Below are 17,357 nucleotides of genomic sequence, written 5' to 3'. Positions count from 1 at the left end.
GCTTTTCAAGGAACTTAGCAAAAGGACCAGGAAGTTGTCCTGACTCATCATACCTTCCATAGAATTCACCACCTTTATCTGATCTTACAATTTTCACTTTTCTATCTAGTTGTCTTTCAACTTCAGTGATGAATACCTCAAGGGCATTAACAGATTGAGACTTTTCATTCAATAGATAGATATAACCATAACGTGAAAAATCATCTATAAAGGTGATGAAATATTTTTCTCCACTAAAAGATGGAACATCAAAAGGTCCACAAATGTCTGTGTGAATAATTTCAAGAAGCTTAGAACTTCTTGTGGCACCTTTCTTTGTGTGTTTGGTTTGCTTTCCCTTTATGCAATCCACACAAACACCGAAATCAGTAAAATCTAGGTTCGGAAGAACCTCATTCTTTACCAATATCTCCATTCTTTCTCTGGATATATGACCCAACCTTTTGTGCCACAAGAAAGAGGAAGATTCATCAATCAAGCTACGTTTAGTTCCAACCTTAGGATGCAGGGTTAAAAGTGTTTCAGCAAAAGGACCATCAAGCTTAATTTTATACAACCCATCAATCAAAATACCAGAACCAACAAAAGATTTATTCTTAAACAAACTCAAACTTTTATTACCAATATTGAAAGTAAAACCATCAAGATCAAGTTTGGAAACAGAAATTAAATTCCTAGAACAAGTCGGAACATAAAGAGTTTGAAACAAATCCAAATAATGGCCGGTATCTAAAATCAAACGAAAAGTTCCAATGGCTTCAACTGGTGCTTTCACCTGATTTCCCATATAGATAAAATTTTCATTTGGATTTAGGCTTTAGGTTGTAAGGAATCCCTGCATCGAATTAGAAACATGAACAGTAGCACCTGAGTCAGCCCACCAAGTATTATAAGGAACTTCAGCTAAATTTGATTTGAATAATACATAAGCCAAAGGCCTACCTTTCTTTTCGAACCATGCCTTACGTTTTGGGCAATCATATTGATAATGTCCTTCCTTTCTACAGAAATGACATTTGTCCTTCAGTCCCTTATTAGGAGCTTGAGCAGCATCAGCAGGTCCATTGTTCTTTGGTGGTCCTTTCTTAGCACCCTTTCCAGGTTTTCTTCCAAATTTTCTTTCAGCTCCATGACCTACAAGATGAATGGAATTTTGTTCTTGTTGCTTAAGCCTTCCTTCCTCTTGAACAAGCATACAGGACAATTCATTAACATTCCACTTATCCTTAATAGTGTTATAGTTAATCTGAAATGCTTCATACTGAGGATGCAAGGAGTTCAAAATAAATTGAACAAGAAAGAACTCATCCACATTCATTCCCAAGGCCTTCAATTTTGCTGCCAAATTAGTCATTTCAAGAACATGCTCATGCATGCTTCTCCTACCATCAAATTTCTTGGTGGTAAGTTGTCACGCCCCGAATTTTGAATAACTAATTCAAAATCCGAAACATGAATAACAACTACAATACACGCCACTCAAATTTCAAATCTCAAATTAATTAATACAACTCACTTATACAAAGTAAATTTGTAAAGCTCCAATTGAGCATCACTCACCTCACAATTTACAAGGCTGAAAAACTAAAACAATTACTCTAATCCGCACGATCTCAGCCATGATCCTCCTGACCTGCAGGACTACCCGCTACACAATTTGAATAGTGTACCGGGATTGCAACAACACCAAACCCGGTAAGCCATGACAGCCCGTATGAGTAAACAAGAAGGGAATGTTGATTTTATAACATATTTATTTTAACTCAAGTAAAAATCAACAATCAAAACATTTGTGATGAAACATCAAACAAAACACGGGAAATCCACAACGAATACTTTTCCACACTCTTCTAACCACAATATCACTACTTTGGTCCATCCCAACTGTTTGGACCCAACACCAATAACACGTTAGATTTCTAACAACATCGTTATCTGTCACCTCGGTTATTATTTAACCGGCGTTCTTCGGACTCTCCCAGTCCTCAGAGCACTACATCTCGGTTATTATTTAACCGGCGTTCTTCGGACTCTCCCAGCCCTCAGAGCACTACATCTCGGTTATTATTTAACCGGCGTTCTTCGGACTCTCCCGTCCTCAGAGCACTACATCTCGGTTATTATTTAACCGGCGTTCTTCGGACTCTCCCTGTCCTCAGAGCACTACAATTCTACCCTCTAATCAACTCAGAAGATCAACATGATTATCACACACATTTATCGGTTAACATTATCATAACCAAGTCATCGTAATTCCACACACACACCTCAATGTCACACCATTCCATATATATATCCACGTAAATATATATATATACGTAATCATCCGCTCAGGGATAATCACTAATACCAACTATAATTCAAGCATAAAAATCGGGAAATTCATTTTGTATAATTAAAATCATTTTACTTACCTATGGACCGTAGTTGATCAAGTCCATATGATTAAAAACAAATATTTATTCCATAAATATTTTTCACACAATTACGACAAAATAAAGTAATTAAAAGTACTCGGTTCGTAATATGAACCACGTGAGGTTTACTCACCTCTAATCCCGCTGCGTCTTCAATTTCACAAAACACACCAAAACCGCTCACCAAGGAAGACCGTCAATCACCTAAATCCAATATGATCATAACTTAGCCAACAACTCATAAACAAAATTAAACGACGATCCAACGGTCAGATCGAAATTATATGATGATCCAACGGTCGGATCCTAAAATAAAGACGATCCAACGGTCGGATTCGAAAATAAAGACGATCCAACGGTCAGATCCTCACGGATCGCCCTTAGGATAATCCTCCAAAATTATCACGAAGATCCAACGGTCGGATCTTCCTGAATCGTCCTTATAAACATCTCCACAAAATTTCATGAAAATCCGACGGTCGGTTTCTCACGAATCTCCTTCCGAATCACTATTTCACAATTATACGAAGATCCAACGGTCGGATCTTCGCCCGTGACCTCACAAAGTCACCGGGACAGTCATACGATCAACATATCAAAACTACAAGTCCATCTGACGGTCCGATCTTCAAAAAACATTAATTGGATTATCGAAATCGATCGAAACCGTAAAAATTCATAACTAAATCATACGATATCCAAAAAATGCTTATAATATATCGAAATGATCGTATTGAAACGTAGAATCTAAAAATGTAAAGAAAACACATTTTTGACCCCCGGAGGTGGCCGGAAAAGGGCGCCGGAGTTTGAGGCAGAGCCTCCGCCGACCACCGCCAATGGTGTTGGGGCCAGGCTGCTCCTCTTCGTCTCATCAAGCCCAACCACTTTCCTAACTAGCACAAAGTCAGAAAATGAACGGAAATGGTCGAAAAGTTACCTAGAAGCCACGGGTTCGCCGGATTTTTTCCAGAAACCGGCAACAGCTCCTATCAACGTGAAAACGTCCACCAATCGCTTCGATTTCTTCATGAAACTGTTTCAGAACTTCAATTCGAGTTCATCTGTCCAAGAATCTCGAAGATTGATCGTCTATAACTCGAGATATCGGCGTTGACTCAAAATCGAGCTAAAATCGGTTTAAGCTTGCCGCCGCCCATACAGGCCGCGCCACCGTGTAAGGCTGCCACAGACAGGTGCGTAAGGACCATACGAAGCTAATGGAAGAAGTTTGGTGAAGATTGGTGGCCGGAGGAGGAAGATATGAGGAAAAGAAAAATCAAGGCCGATTTCCGGCCAAACTCGGCTCTGCCCAGTTTTTTTTCCAATTTCAGATTTTTCTGAAATTTTCCAAAAAAATCACCTATTTATACAAAGTTGGGACTTTTTCAAAAAATCATAACTAATTCATACGAGCTCCGATTTTTGCGTTCCACATATGCATGCGATCGTATCGACGAGCTCTACAACTTTCATGAAGGAAGTTTTCCCAAATTCTGTACGTAAAAAAAGTCGATTTTCGCGTGCCCCTAAATAACGTACGCTTTCGAAATAAAATCGTTTCGAACTAATTTCACAACTCCTCAAAGCTTCGTACTTCCTTCCATAACCACGAAATCATTTCCAAAATTTCCTCGGAAAATAATTTGAATTTTCGGGGTATTACATAAGTTCAGCCATTAATGTCCCTGCAAGAGACTTGTCAGCACTCTTGAAACGAGCCTCAATGTTCTTCAAGAATTCCTTAGCAATTTCAGCCTTAGGAAGTGTAGTCTTTATGTTGTTCGTTATAGTCATTCGCATCAGCATAATGCTCAGTCTATTTGACTTTTCCCAGGCCTTATGGAAAGCCTTTTCTTCATCTGTGCTTTCAATAGTTAGAGCAGTAGGTTTCTCGATTTGGAGTGCCAAATCCAGATCCAGAACACCTAAGTGAAACTGAATTTGTTCACACCAATCCGAGAAATTTAGTCCATTAAGCACTGGAATAGACGAAGCATGTGAATGAAGCGAAACATGAGCTGCAACACAATAATACAAGGGCTCACAACATTAATTCTTTGAGTGATCACTAAACACGTATAAACACAAAACATATCAACACAATACTCCTTTGGGTAGTTATTATGTAGATATTTAATTAAAATGATGCATTTATCATTATTTGAGCAATGAGTATATTCCCAATTAGACAAGCTTGTAATCTTTGGATCTCCAAAACTAATCTAACGGGATATATATCAGAAAACTCCATTCTATTCATTAGTCATATGAATGGTTAATCTACCTTTGGGTGATTCTTAAATTCTTATGAATAATGAAAATCAATATGCTTATGAAAACCTTTTTAAAAATTTACAAGGCAATTTTCATTTCATATGCATCAATATCATAAGCAATTGATAATCATCTAATTTGAAATTCATGGGACCTTACTTGGTTTGACCACTTTGGTGATTAACAAACCGCCATATTATGAATTCAAAAGTTAGATGAAATAAACAATCAAAATTGACACTCATAAAACTAGCAAAACAAAACTGCTAGCGTAATGCCATTATTTTTCATTTGTGCTTATAGTACCATATCCATTCTTTTATTCCATTATGGTCTTATAGCAAAATACATAAGATGCAAGTCTAATAAGCTTTAAATGAATAAACAGATTAATAATTAACATATGAATATATTTGTTGTAAATAAAATTCATACGCATATAAATGCGGCAGGAAATATATGAACAACAAAACAATATGTATTCCATTAACGGAGAATCATGAAAGCTCTTATTACCATGCTCTGATACCACATGTAAGATATTGAATACATAAAGCCAAGATCTAGAACTTACATGATCTCACAACATTAATCGTAAGGCGGAAACATAAACTACATACCTTGTTCCATTAGAGCAATATGTAGTATACCAATATGTAGGAACTTGGCGAGATCGTCAATCCAAAAGAAATAGTTTCTCTCTTAGCCCTTGCACCTTAAGCTCTCATACGTGTTTTTGGTACTTCTATGTGCACACATTGATGGAATTGTGCACTTGGTATTTATAGGGTGAGAGATGACCAATTTCTATTAATAACTTAAGTTATTTCCATCCATCATGAAAATAAAATTGACCAATTAGGATTCAACATTTAGTCTATTAAAACATATATGGAATACACCATAAGCCCAATTACTTCATATGATCCATAATTAATTGTTAGTGTGAGTAGTGTTGGAGACCAACACATTAATGGCTAATCCACTAATTTGGTTAAACCACTATTAGGAATACCTAACAAGTTAATGGCTATTCCACTATTACTTAGGAATACCATAATAATCTTTTAATTCTTACATTCTCAACCCAAAATTTGATGTGGAAACTCTCAATGTAACGAGTGAACTCCAAGTCTCAATTTTCTCGTCTAAATCCCGGAGACGAGGATTATTTCTGGGCGCCAGATTTTAAAATGGACAGCCGCCGCAAAAGCCCAAATTTGGCAAGGACACCCGAGAAAAGATTGTAGGAGGCCTCCTACAAACTGAAAAGATCCTCTCAGGAGTATTTGCCGCTTAGGAGCGTCCTTGTTCACTCTGGGTGTCCGCATTTTATCGAACAAGTGGTGTGCGGCGTTATTGTTCTTCAATAGCAGAAAAAGGCGATCACACTCAAAAGCTTAATTGGTTCTTGTTTTTTCTTTGCAGGTGCCATTGAAGGGAAAGCACTTCGCATTTCATCGCGGTCTGGTAATCAAAGCACTTCTTAACTCTTGTTTTTTTTTTTTTTTTTTTTTTTTTTTTTTTATCTCTCTTCTTCTTTTAAATTCTTGCACTTGTTGGTTTGTTTGAAATGGTGCTTTGGAAAGGAAATTTGGAGGTTGGGACTGGATTTTTTTGGCTTTGGTGTTTTGAAAGAACACAGGGAGGATAAGGAATTGTGTATTGGTGCTTTGGTCCTTTTCTTTTTCAATAATTCTCAGTGCATCATGCATGTTTTCCTTTCCAGTTACAGTTTCAGTGATGGTGCTTTGCTTCTGAGTAAATGAAGGCAATTCTAAATGGTCTTCACTTTTACCTTTCCAAAATATATCAATTCACCATCTTTTGTAAATCGAACTCAATGGCTGGCTACTCAATGCTTGGTAGTTGCCTATCGAATTCTCGGCTACAACTTTAAGTTTGGAAACTACTGAACAGTACCATGTGTTTGAAAGCTAGCCACAAAGAAAGTTCAGTCGCGACCAAACTTGCCAAACAGTGTTTCAATTCTATAGGAGTTAACCTGTGGTGGGTTCAGAGAGAATATTGGACTGTGCATTTTCAGTTTATCTTGAAATTTATTTGACCGATTTTTCTTGCTTATGTTGCAGGTGCTAATGCAGTTGAGTTCATCATCAACCACGCTGAAGTTTCAATAGCTTTTGTTCAAGATAACAAAATCCCTGCTGTGAGTTATTTTCCAAACTATTATGTCATTATCGTAACTAGATATATTTTTGAAGCCAGTGATGTATTATATTTCGGTACTAGAACCTTCACAATCCAATTTTGTTGTAGTAAACATGATATAATTAAATACAAAGACCAACTTGCCTTGTATATTTTGACCCTTTGATTGTTATATTGGTTTCTTCCTATTGTGGTACTCCATTTATATAAAATTTATTCCCCTCTCCTTTCATGTTTTCTAAGATCCTTGGGTAGTAATTCTTTCTGCAGATTTGATCATGCTTTCCAAACTGTTCTGCGCATATAAAAGGTAGGTCATATATTATTTCCTTAGATACTTGAAATTCGAGGTCCAAGTTGTTAGGATTGTATCTAAGGTATACAGAGTGTTGTTCAGCAATTGTCAGCTTCACAAATGTTTCTAGCACCCAAAGACAGAAGATCTGGGGGTATCTTGCTTTTTGTGGGAGGAATTCTTTTAGTTGGTAATTTCTTAACACTGTTTATCTCATATAAGATCTTGTTTTACCAAAGTAATTTGAGCAATATAAAAATTAAATCATGAGTAAAGAAAAGCAATATAAAAATTATATCATCTTCAGAGAATATGTCAGAGGCAATCTTCCATTACAATCTTCCTGTTATGCTATCTCAGCAGAAAAACCCATCTAGGGATTTGCAACCTCCGCCTCCACAGCCACAACTAGCTTCAAATTTATCAAGCTGATAAGCATCCATTCTCTACAAGGTGATTATTTGATTTCCAAATTGTGTTTTCCGATTCTATTTCATAATTTTTTCTACGTTGAGTTGTATGTTGTCATGTGTAATTGAATAATTGTAGAGTTATTGATCACAGCCCCATTTCATTCTGGAATGGAGGTACTTCTAATTACGATATTAAGCACATCCATATGATTTTGATTGATTTACATGGAGATTATCTGAAATTTACAGTTGGCTTTGAAATCTTATGGTAGCTAGGCATAATTTCTTTTCTGTTGAGATGTTATATCAGAGGGTCTCATAAAATCAAAGTATGGCAGAAATAGCTCGTACAGTAACTGCCTATATTATGAGGACTTGAATTACAAGCCTTCTTCTGTAAAGTTTGCACCAAGCAATAAGCAATACACTTCAATCATAACCATCATTCTCCCACTCATACCCCACTGACTTCATTTCCATATCCTTCTATTTTCCTTCCGTGCCAAGCAGAACTCCCTACCTCTCTATTCCTCTTACTTGCCAAGAAAGAGTTATACTATTGTGTTCTCAATGACATGGTCTTTCCACCTTAAAATGACTCCCTTTCACCTAACTATGCAGTATGCACTAATATATACCCTCCCCCCTTCTTCACCTTATGTTCAACTTCTCCACCTTAGTGCCGTACTCTCTCTCAATAAACCAATCCACAAACACATCAACAGTAAAACAATGACACCCCAATACCTCCTCATTATTCTTTTTCGTGATCTTCTTCTTCCATTTGCACATAATTTCTGCTCAATCTCTAGCAGTCGCATATTTGCTTCAGATTGCTTATAGCTGCATATTTGCTATTCCTTTTGGACCATTTTTCTTTTAAGTTCACAATTAAGGTGCAGAAATAAGACAAATTGGCGTCATCACTGAACATATAACATTTGAAAATATATTGAGAACTTGCAATGCATGTAAGAGGCAATATTTAGTCCCAAAAAGTTTATCACTTCCAACAACGACACATCAAAAATGAAATTGTATAGAAATAGAGTTGTGCATCTTTTGTTAATCAATCATCATATTTCACTGTATCATTTGAGCAGAAGAATGATTAATCTGCAAGAGCTTTATGTGTTCTGCAGCTTTGCATTAGAATTATGCATGCAATGGATAAAGTAAACCAATTCTTTTCGCTAATTGAAGCTCTGATGTGCCCTTTGACCTCGTAGTATCTCCTCTTTTCTAACCATATTGAGTCCAACGATGTGTCTTCTAGCTCATGGCTCTCATCTTTTTCCCACCAAATCCCAGGCCTGTAATCATTTAAAGTTTTGATGCAAAGCTGTGGGTCTCTCTGTTCTAATTGAAATTGAATCCTGATCTGATATACCTTTCATAACTTACGTGCTAAATAAGGCTGAGATATGTAGATGAAGCAAAGACACTGTTCTTTTTGCTACTCACAATTTCCGGCAGTAAAACTCCGATGCTGTAAACATGTGGTTCCTATGCTTAATCATTAAGTATTTTCATGTTCGAGGGCAATTTATTGCTTTTGGTTTCCAAATAATTATGAATCAATATGTTTTTGACTGTACATGACACCATGATATTATCATCTATGGAAAGAATATTTAATTACTTGCTAAATTATCAAGAGGGAAAGAAACAGAATGATAATGTACCAATGTGACAATGTTCTATATGGGTTATTTGATGAAGTAGGGAGATAGTTTCTGGCTGTTTACACCTGTTTATTTGTGTTTGCAGTTGTATTAGACATTTACAAGATTAGATGTATCACCTAGAAGTGTCTCTTCTTACAAAAATGTAGAACAAGAAAAAGGCTGGGAAAGTGTTCTTTTACTGCATCAGGTTTGTGACAGCTACCTTGGCGTAAGGGCGGTTGAATCCTCTTTCTGCCACAACAGCTCTCTTATCTCCTGTCTGCGTAATTGGCTAAGACCTTCAGAAGCTGAGTTCTTTCAGATTTGGGAGCTTGTCATGTTTCGAAAGAAGATGGACATCATAGTTAGAAGAAGAGGAAGAGGAAGAGGAAGAAGTTTTTCCATCATCCGTCATAGCTTCAATTTGGTTGAATAAATTATAAAATGCAACAAAATGCATGAGTTCCTCTGATTTTCCCGAGTCCTTGATGCTTTATTTTTTGTTGAAACTTGGAAATTGAGTACCTTATTATGAGAGTTGCTAGGTCTGAAGACCACTAAATGCTGAAGAATGGAGTGGATTTATGTTATTTTGCATATGTATGGTCAAATAATGTTCAAATGTAGTGTTATGAACCTTGATTCCAGGTTGTCAAATAGCACTGGTAGTAGTATATAACTAACTATATATATCAAGCTCACTGATTTAGTTTAATTTTGAGACATTGAACTGTAAGAGTCGGTATGACATATTAGAATCTGCTTCTTCTTGGCCCCGTGGCTGGTATGCTTAAATAGATTCAGCTGTGTATGCTTGAGCTGTTGGTTAATTTTATGCATCTGATGATGTTTTTCTGTTTAAAAAGGCATATGTAAGATTTTGGTACATGCAGAAGTGATAGGTGTATTGTTTTGTTGTGTTACTAAATTGTCCTTGCAATTCCATAGAAGTGGTCATTATATGTGTACATTAAAGTTTTGTTATGCCTGCAGATTTAAGTTTGTCTTTTTGGAATAAACAATACTGTTGAATGCAGAAGAGCATGTATAGCGTTTATGTAGAGCTGGATGAAATTAAAGCATTCAAGCTCAGGACTGAATACAATAGCAAAGAAGAACTATCTGATAAACTTGATGAAAGCAAACTGAGCAGCTCGGCAAGGTCCAGGAGGCAAGTTTGAACAACCTTGTTGTAAGTACATTGGCCTATTACCATTCAACATATGATTTCCCACTACGACGAGGAAACCGGAGCTTCAAGGAAGCAAAGAGAAAGATCACAAGATCGGTTCTTGAAGACAAGATCAAGTCAAATCGAGTCACTGATCTTGAGTTTAATGTGTATTCATTCCATATTGGTTGGTATAAATCTAAATTGATATGCATATCGGTTGTATTAAGTCAATAATCCCTTATGCATTAAAATGGTTTTTAACATGCATATCAATTTGAGACCTTGTTAGGAAAGTATCGATTGCACATTCAAAAACTGTTTTAAATCTTTCTATATTTATCTTAATCAATTATCAAGAAAAGATTTGATTGAGGGGGAGTTTTTCTCCCTTATAAAAAAGGTTTCAAAACTAAAGTTTTGAGTAGGGTTTTTGACGGCTGAAACTGGTTTCTCTTTGAACTTCTTGTTTTGTTCAAATCGTTTTCAAAAAACCCTCTTTAATTGTTTCATGTATTACTTTGCATAATCTTTTACATTCACTCTCAAGATCAGTGATTCAATTGAGTGAAAGGAAGGCTGAAGATTGATTGCCTGGAATGTTGAATCTAGAGTTAGAATGGTTGTAAAACAAGTTAGCATTTGTTGCTAAGAAAAGGTGTTTGTTGTGAACAACACTACTTGTATTCTGTAAACTCTAGTGTTTAATATTGGATTGATTTTTCGTGTTGGCTACGTTAAAAGCCACGCAGTGAAGTTTCCTCAGTGGAGAGGTTTACACTGCGTTAGCAAATCTTCGTGTTATGTATCATACTTTCTTTGATTAAACTCTTGAGAAAAAGTATTTTATCAACACTGGTTCCATCTAGTATTTTCAATTGGCATCAGAGCGGGTTCTAGAACCTTCTAGAGATCCCAGGAAAGATGGAACATTCACGTGATAGGGCTACTGGGGGATCTATAAATAGTCCTCCCTGGTTCGAAGGTGGATGTGAAAAATACACTCAATGGAAGATTTACATGAAATCATACCTCTATGCTCAAGATGAACACGTGTGGAACATCGTAGAAAATGGCTGGAGTGTACCTATGACAAAAGCAAAAGAAGAAGGCGCTTCCACTACCACTCCCAAACCAAGGAAGGACTGGACTGAGGAAGAAGTTCGTAACTTGCAAGCAGATTTCAAAGCGAAGAACAGCATCTTCACAGCCCTATCGGAGCGGGAAAAACTGAGGATAAGTCATTGTGAGACTGCCAAGCAGGCATGGGATCTCCTACAGATTACATACGAAGGAAATAAAAAGGTACGTGCACAGAAACTGCAAGCACTGATTTTTGAATTCGAAACCATGACTATGGCAGATGATGAAACCGTGGATGACTTCCATGGTAGAATTCTTAAAATCTCCGGTCAGTGTCGCAGTCTAGGAGCACCTTTTGATGAAGATAAAATAGTCAAAAAGATACTCAGGGCTCTGCCGGAAAAATTTCACTCAAAGGTTACGAGCATAGAGGACTCTTTTGATATAGATGATTATCCACTTGATGAGCTCATCGGAAATTTGAAAACCTATGAGATGAGGTTAAAACCTGAGAAGAAAAACAAGGGCGTAGCCTTCAAAGCAGTGAAAGAAATTGAAGAGGAAGAAGGATCACTAGATCTTGCTCTACTGACGAAGGAATTCAAAAAATTTCTCAAAAGCAAGAACTCCTCTAAAAACACGAATGCTCCCAGAAGGAATAACTATATTGGCAGTGGTAACAACAGTGACTACAATAGTAAGAATGGAAGAGGAAACTTCAAAGGAAATCACTCAGGGAAACCAAAATGCTATGAATGTGGTGGTTTCGGTCACATTTCTACTGACTGTGGAAATAGGAAGCTTGGAAACAGCAACAACAAGTCACTCCTTTCAACTTGGAGTGATGATGAATCTCAAGAAATTGAAAATGTGGCTCTTGTCTCATCATTGTTGCCTGATTCTGAAAGTGATGAGTATTTCTCTGATGATGATGAAACAAATGTTCGCTGCAAACAACTCTACAAAGCTTCAAAGGCCACTCTGATTAGAAACTTGAGCTTGGAAAAAGAAGTAGATTTCCTGAGGACTGAAAAAGAAAAGGTGGAGAAACTATTCGAATCCTCACAATCTGCATGGAAACTGGAGAAAAGCAAACTCGTGAGTGAATCGGCAGATCTACAAGGTGACCAAAAGATACTGACGTGGAAGACTGAAAAGAATGAGTATCTCAACAAGATCAAACTTCTAGAACTGGATGTTAAAGGACAAAGAGCCCTGAACTTGGAACTGTTAGCGAAAAATGAGTCTCTACAACATGAGTTAAAATTAACTCAAGAAAGATTCATGAAGTTTGATATCAGCTCCACTTCCATGTCCAAGTTACTTGGATCAGGAAAAGCTCCTCATGATACATGTGGGCTAGGATACACTGGAGAAGATTCCAAAAGCACCAAATTCGTACGTGCCTCAAAACCATCTGTAGAGCAGATAGATGTCTCCCTTGATGATCATGTCAAAAGTGTAAGGGAAGGTAATTCAAACCAACATCATCAGGTAAAACTTGACCAAGAATCCCCCACTGGTCAACACAGGTACGCAAACCCTAGAACCTTTGTTCCTACTTGTCATCACTGTGGTAAGATTGGCCATATCAGACCTAGATGTAATGAACGGTTTTTAAACTTACAATTTTCTCAAGAAAAATGTACTGTTGAAACCTTACAGGTTGAGCTTAAAGAACAAAAGGAACTCATTAACAAATTAACTGAAATTGTTTCTCAAAAGAATCCTCAAACTGAAAGAAGAAAAGATGTCTGGACCAGAAAAATTAAAAGCAAAAATCATTGGTCCCCTGTTGGTGAAACTGATGATACATGTCTTTTTGTTTGTGCTAGCAAAATTCATCAACGCTCTCACATTGAGGCAACTTGTTTGGTAGCTTTAACTGCATTTGCTGACAAACGACGAGATTTTTGGTATGTTGACAGTGGTTGTTCTAGACACATGACTGGAGACAAAACCTGGTTTACTTCATTTGAGGATGAAAATACCTCTGGATCAGTCACGTTTGGAGATGGGAGGAAAGCTAACATTCTAGCTCGAGGTACAGTAAACACTCCAGGTATACCTAACCTTAAAAATGTGTTATTTGTTGAAGGATTAACTGCAAATCTGATTAGCGTCAGCCATTTGGCTGATGACTATGAAGATGTGTGGTTTAACAAACAGAGATGTTTGGTCCTAAATCAGAAAGGTGAAGGTATCATGGGAGGTATGAGATCTGTTGATAACTGTTATCATATTCAAGCAAATGAATCTTCTAGTTTGCAGTCTTGTTTGTCTGTTAAATCCACAGAGGAAACCTTTGAACTTTGGCACAGAAAGATGGGACATATCAACTATCAGGACTTGCTGAAATTATCTTCCAAACAATGTGTCCGAGGCTTGCCAAATTTAAAAGGTAAAACTGACAAGATGTGTGGAGACTGCAAGGTTGGAAAGCAAACTAAGGCACCTCACAGAATGGTAAATTCTGCGACAACCTCACAAGTATTGGAACTATTACACATGGATCTCATGGGACCAGCTCAATCTGAAAGTCTTGGAGGTAAGAGCTACATACTAGTAGTTGTAGATGATTTCTCAAGATACACCTGGGTAAACTTCTTGAAAGACAAAACTGAAACGTTTGAGTCCTTTAAGAACTTGAGTCAAAAATTAATCATTGAGAAACAATCATCTAATAACTGTTTAGTGAGAATAAGATCAGATAATGGAACTGAATTTAAAAATGCCTCTTTTTCTAACTACTGTCATGAGCTTGGTGTGTCACATGAGTTCTCAGCTCCAATAACCCCTCAACAAAATGGGATAGTGGAAAGGAAAAATAGGGTACTGCTAGACATGGCTCGAGTATTACTACACGCTGCAGGTTTAAGCAAAAACTTTTGGGCTGAGGCGATCAGCACTGCTTGCTACACAATAAATAGAGTATTCCTTAGACCAGGAAATGATCAAACTGCTTACGAGCTGTGGAAAGGTAAGAAGCCAAATGTTAAACACTTTCATGTTTTTGGCAGTCCTTGTTACATTCTACGAGATAGAGAACACCTTGGTAAGTTTGATGCTAGAAGTGATGATGGTGTGTTCTTGGGGTATTCTCTGAACAGCAGAGCATATAGGGTTTACAATAAAAGAACTCGTGTTGTTATGGAATCCATTAATGTTTCTATTGATGATCAATGTGTGAAACAGGAAGTAACATTTGCAGATACCTCACCCTTCTCGGTCACACCTTCACAGAATACTGAAACATCATCTGAGGAAGAGGAAGAGGAAATCCATGACAACATTTTTGAACCAGCTCCCACCCAAAGAAGAGGGTTCAAGCAAGTTCAAAAAGATCACTCCACTCAAGATATCATCGGCAATCTAACAGATGGTCCGATGACAAGGAGAAAGGCTGCAGTTCAGGTAAGTCCCTCTGAGGTAAGTGAAGAAAATGTATTACTGTGTTTCATTACCGAAAATTTGGTAAGCATGAACATTATATCTCATTTTGGTTTTGTGTCCATTATTGAACCAAAAAATATTAAGGCAGCCTTGTTGGATGATAACTGGATTAGCGCCATGCAAGATGAACTGAATCAGTTTACTAGGAATGATGTATGGTACTTAGTACCAAGGCCTAGTAAGTGCAATGTTATAGGAACTAAGTGGATTTTCAGAAATAAAAGCGATGAAAAAGGAAACGTGATTAGGAATAAAGCCAGACTAGTTGCTCAGGGATATTCACAGGTCGAAGGACTTGACTTTGACGAGACTTTTGCTCCTGTAGCTAGGTTGGAATCTGTTAGATTACTTCTATCCATTGCTTGTCATCTCCGGTTCAAATTGTTTCAAATGGATGTCAAAACTGCCTTTCTGAATGGATTTCTTCAGGAGGAAGTTTATGTAGAGCAGCCTCCAGGTTTCCAAGATCCACACAACCTAGATCATGTCTACCGGCTCAAGAAAGCCCTGTATGGGCTAAAGCAGGCTCCTCGAGCCTGGTATGAGAGACTATCCACTCATCTTGTGGGAAAAGGGTATGCTAGAGGATCCATAGATAAAACATTGTTTGTGAAACGAACCAAAAATGACATTATCATTGCCCAAGTGTATGTTGATGATATTGTATTTGGTTCCACTTCTAAATACTTTGTCAAAGAATTTCAATCTGTCATGGAAAGTGAATTTGAAATGAGCATGTGTGGTGAACTAACGTATTTTCTTGGACTGCAAGTAAAGCAGATAGACACAGGTTTGTTTCTCTCTCAATCAAAATACGCTGAGAACCTGATCAAGAAATTCGGTCTTGCTTCCAAGAAGACAGTGACCAATCCCATGAGTACAACTACTAAGTTAAGCGAAGATCATGAAGGAAAATCAGTTGATCCGACTCTCTATCGAAGTATGATCGGGAGTTTGCTCTATCTCACTGCCAGCAGACCTGACATCTCTTACAGTGTGGGTGTGTGTGCTCGATTTCAAGCAAACCCCAAAGAATCTCACCTGGACGCTGTCAAAAGAATAATCCGCTATGTGGCAGGTACAGTTAATTGTGGCCTTTTCTATACCTTCGACACTAATGTAGAAATTGCAGGATACTCTGATGCTGACTGGGGAGGAAATTTAAAGGATCGGAAAAGCACTTCAGGGGGATGTTTTTTCATTGGCAACAATCTGGTTGCCTGGCATAGTAAGAAACAAAACTGCATATCCTTGTCTACTGCAGAAGCTGAATATGTTGCCGCTGGAAGTTGCTGCACACAAATACTTTGGATGAAGCAAATGCTTCATGATTATGGCATATCTCAAGGTAAGTTGTCTATTTTCTGTGACAACACTAGTGCTATTAACATCACTAAGAATCCTGTTCAACACTCTCGAACAAAGCACATTGATCTCCGATATCACTTTATTAGGGATTTGGTTGAACAAAACATACTTGAGTTAAGCTTTGTGCCCACTGAAAATCAACTTGCTGATCTGTTCACTAAGCCTCTTGACACTGCTAGGTTTGAAATGTTGAGGAATGCCCTAGGGATATGTTCTAAGCATTAAGGCAAAATGATGACTGTCCACTATTGATTGAGAAAATTGTGATCCTAGTATCCCTTGATCACAGTCACTAGTGAAATGTACATATTTTCAGTCATGTATCTTATGTTATCATGCCTTATTCTGGACAAATGAAATTGTGTACTCATGTTTAGTCACTGAATCAAGTAACCCTACTATGCATCTTCACCTATAGCCTATGTGGTGGCATGTTTCCTTTTGTTTTCTGTCAAATGAGATTCAGTGAAGTAGACGAACTGCTTCTTTTGCTCACATAACTAATTCCCTCTTCTCAAAGTAATCAGGTCCTAGTTGTGGTGAACTTTCTAGGATTTGTAAGAAACGAGAACGGAAAATTGTATCCCATCTCTCAAAGTAATCAGGCCTTAGTTGTGGTGAACTTTCTAAGGTTTGCAAGAAACGAGCTGGTGAGTGATCTTTGCACATAACATAAAATCATGCAGACAACTACTCGAGACTTTCTCCATGGAGCATCCTTGTTATGCTTAGTACCCTAAGAACATCTGTTCTGGGAGTTGCTGAGAAGAGTCTTGTTACATGAGTAATATTTGTCACTAAATAAAGGAGATCTTTGACTCCACTAAAACATGTGCTTGGGAACAATGATTCCTGCTCCTTCTTAGGAGATTTCATGAGCTTTACTTTAGTTCTCTTACTTCACTCCTTCTCTATGACACTAAAATCTTTTCTAAGCCCCACATCATGGTTATATTCACTTCTATCACCAGTTTACTCCTTAAGGTCTAACTATGAGTACCAATTCTTATTGTTGAGAGAATACATCATGCTTCGTACTCT

At 37.4% G+C, this 17,357-nt stretch overlaps 2 protein-coding genes and 1 long non-coding RNA gene across 7 annotated transcripts; 2 read left to right on the top strand and 1 right to left on the bottom strand.

Moving 5' to 3' along the window:
- Positions 1-601: 601 nt before the first annotated feature.
- LOC112170921 lies at positions 602-3,735 on the bottom strand. 3 transcript variants are annotated; one of them, XR_005801535.1, is made up of 4 exons: positions 3,358-3,735; positions 2,551-2,621; positions 943-1,648; positions 602-835 (listed from the first exon to the last, which is right to left on the bottom strand). XR_005801535.1 is itself a non-coding variant. In XM_024308189.2 (3 exons), the coding sequence occupies exons 2-3, from the start codon at positions 1,373-1,375 to the stop codon at positions 801-803; spliced, it is 468 nt and encodes a 155-aa protein (XP_024163957.2). In that variant the 5' UTR covers positions 1,376-1,648; positions 3,358-3,735; the 3' UTR covers positions 602-800. The 3 variants fall into 3 exon arrangements, 1 of the variants encoding a protein (XP_024163957.2); XR_005801536.1 differs by lacking the exons at positions 2,551-2,621; positions 3,358-3,735 and having other exon boundaries at positions 943-1,134; positions 1,561-2,262; XM_024308189.2 differs by lacking the exon at positions 2,551-2,621.
- A 2,284-nt stretch (positions 3,736-6,019) lies between these two features.
- LOC112171917 lies at positions 6,020-10,682 on the top strand. 3 transcript variants are annotated; one of them, XR_002925164.2, is made up of 7 exons: positions 6,020-6,040; positions 6,123-6,164; positions 6,788-6,864; positions 7,137-7,176; positions 7,264-7,351; positions 7,522-7,614; positions 9,345-10,682. It is a non-coding gene; the product is annotated as an uncharacterized LOC112171917 (long non-coding RNA). The 3 variants fall into 3 exon arrangements; XR_005801579.1 differs by having other exon boundaries at positions 7,469-7,614; XR_005801580.1 differs by lacking the exons at positions 6,020-6,040; positions 6,123-6,164 and adding an exon at positions 6,633-6,704 and having other exon boundaries at positions 7,469-7,614.
- Positions 10,683-11,336: 654 nt separating this feature from the next.
- Positions 11,337-14,825, top strand: LOC121049960. The gene is made up of 3 exons (XM_040508454.1): positions 11,337-13,027; positions 13,331-14,475; positions 14,691-14,825. The coding sequence occupies exons 1-3, from the start codon at positions 11,337-11,339 to the stop codon at positions 14,744-14,746; spliced, it is 2,892 nt and encodes a 963-aa protein (XP_040364388.1). The 3' UTR covers positions 14,747-14,825.
- Positions 14,826-17,357: the final 2,532 nt, after the last annotated feature.

Source organism: Rosa chinensis, chromosome 6 (genome assembly GCF_002994745.2).
Source record: "Rosa chinensis cultivar Old Blush chromosome 6, RchiOBHm-V2, whole genome shotgun sequence".
Lineage (NCBI taxonomy): Eukaryota > Viridiplantae > Streptophyta > Magnoliopsida > Rosales > Rosaceae > Rosa > Rosa chinensis.
The sequence above is the reverse complement of the archived record's forward strand: the minus strand, read 5'-3'. Positions and strand labels throughout refer to the sequence as shown.

What these genes read in the sequence shown, in the direction of transcription:
- LOC112170921 (XM_024308189.2), bottom strand. Translation starts at nt 1,375, where the DNA reads ATGCATGAGCATGTTCTTGAAATGACTAATTTGGCAGCAAAATTGAAG. An exon ending in GGCATGGTTCGAAAAGAAAG is followed by an intron (nt 836 to 942) that starts GTAGGCCTTTGG and finishes AATTCGATGCAG; the next exon opens with GGATTCCTTACAACCTAAAG.
- LOC121049960 (XM_040508454.1), top strand. Translation starts at nt 11,337, where the DNA reads ATGGAACATTCACGTGATAGGGCTACTGGGGGATCTATAAATAGTCCT. An exon ending in TCCCCCACTGGTCAACACAG is followed by an intron (nt 13,028 to 13,330) that starts GTACGCAAACCC and finishes TGTTTGTGCTAG; the next exon opens with CAAAATTCATCAACGCTCTC. An exon ending in TGCTTACGAGCTGTGGAAAG is followed by an intron (nt 14,476 to 14,690) that starts GTAAGAAGCCAA and finishes TGTGTGAAACAG; the next exon opens with GAAGTAACATTTGCAGATAC.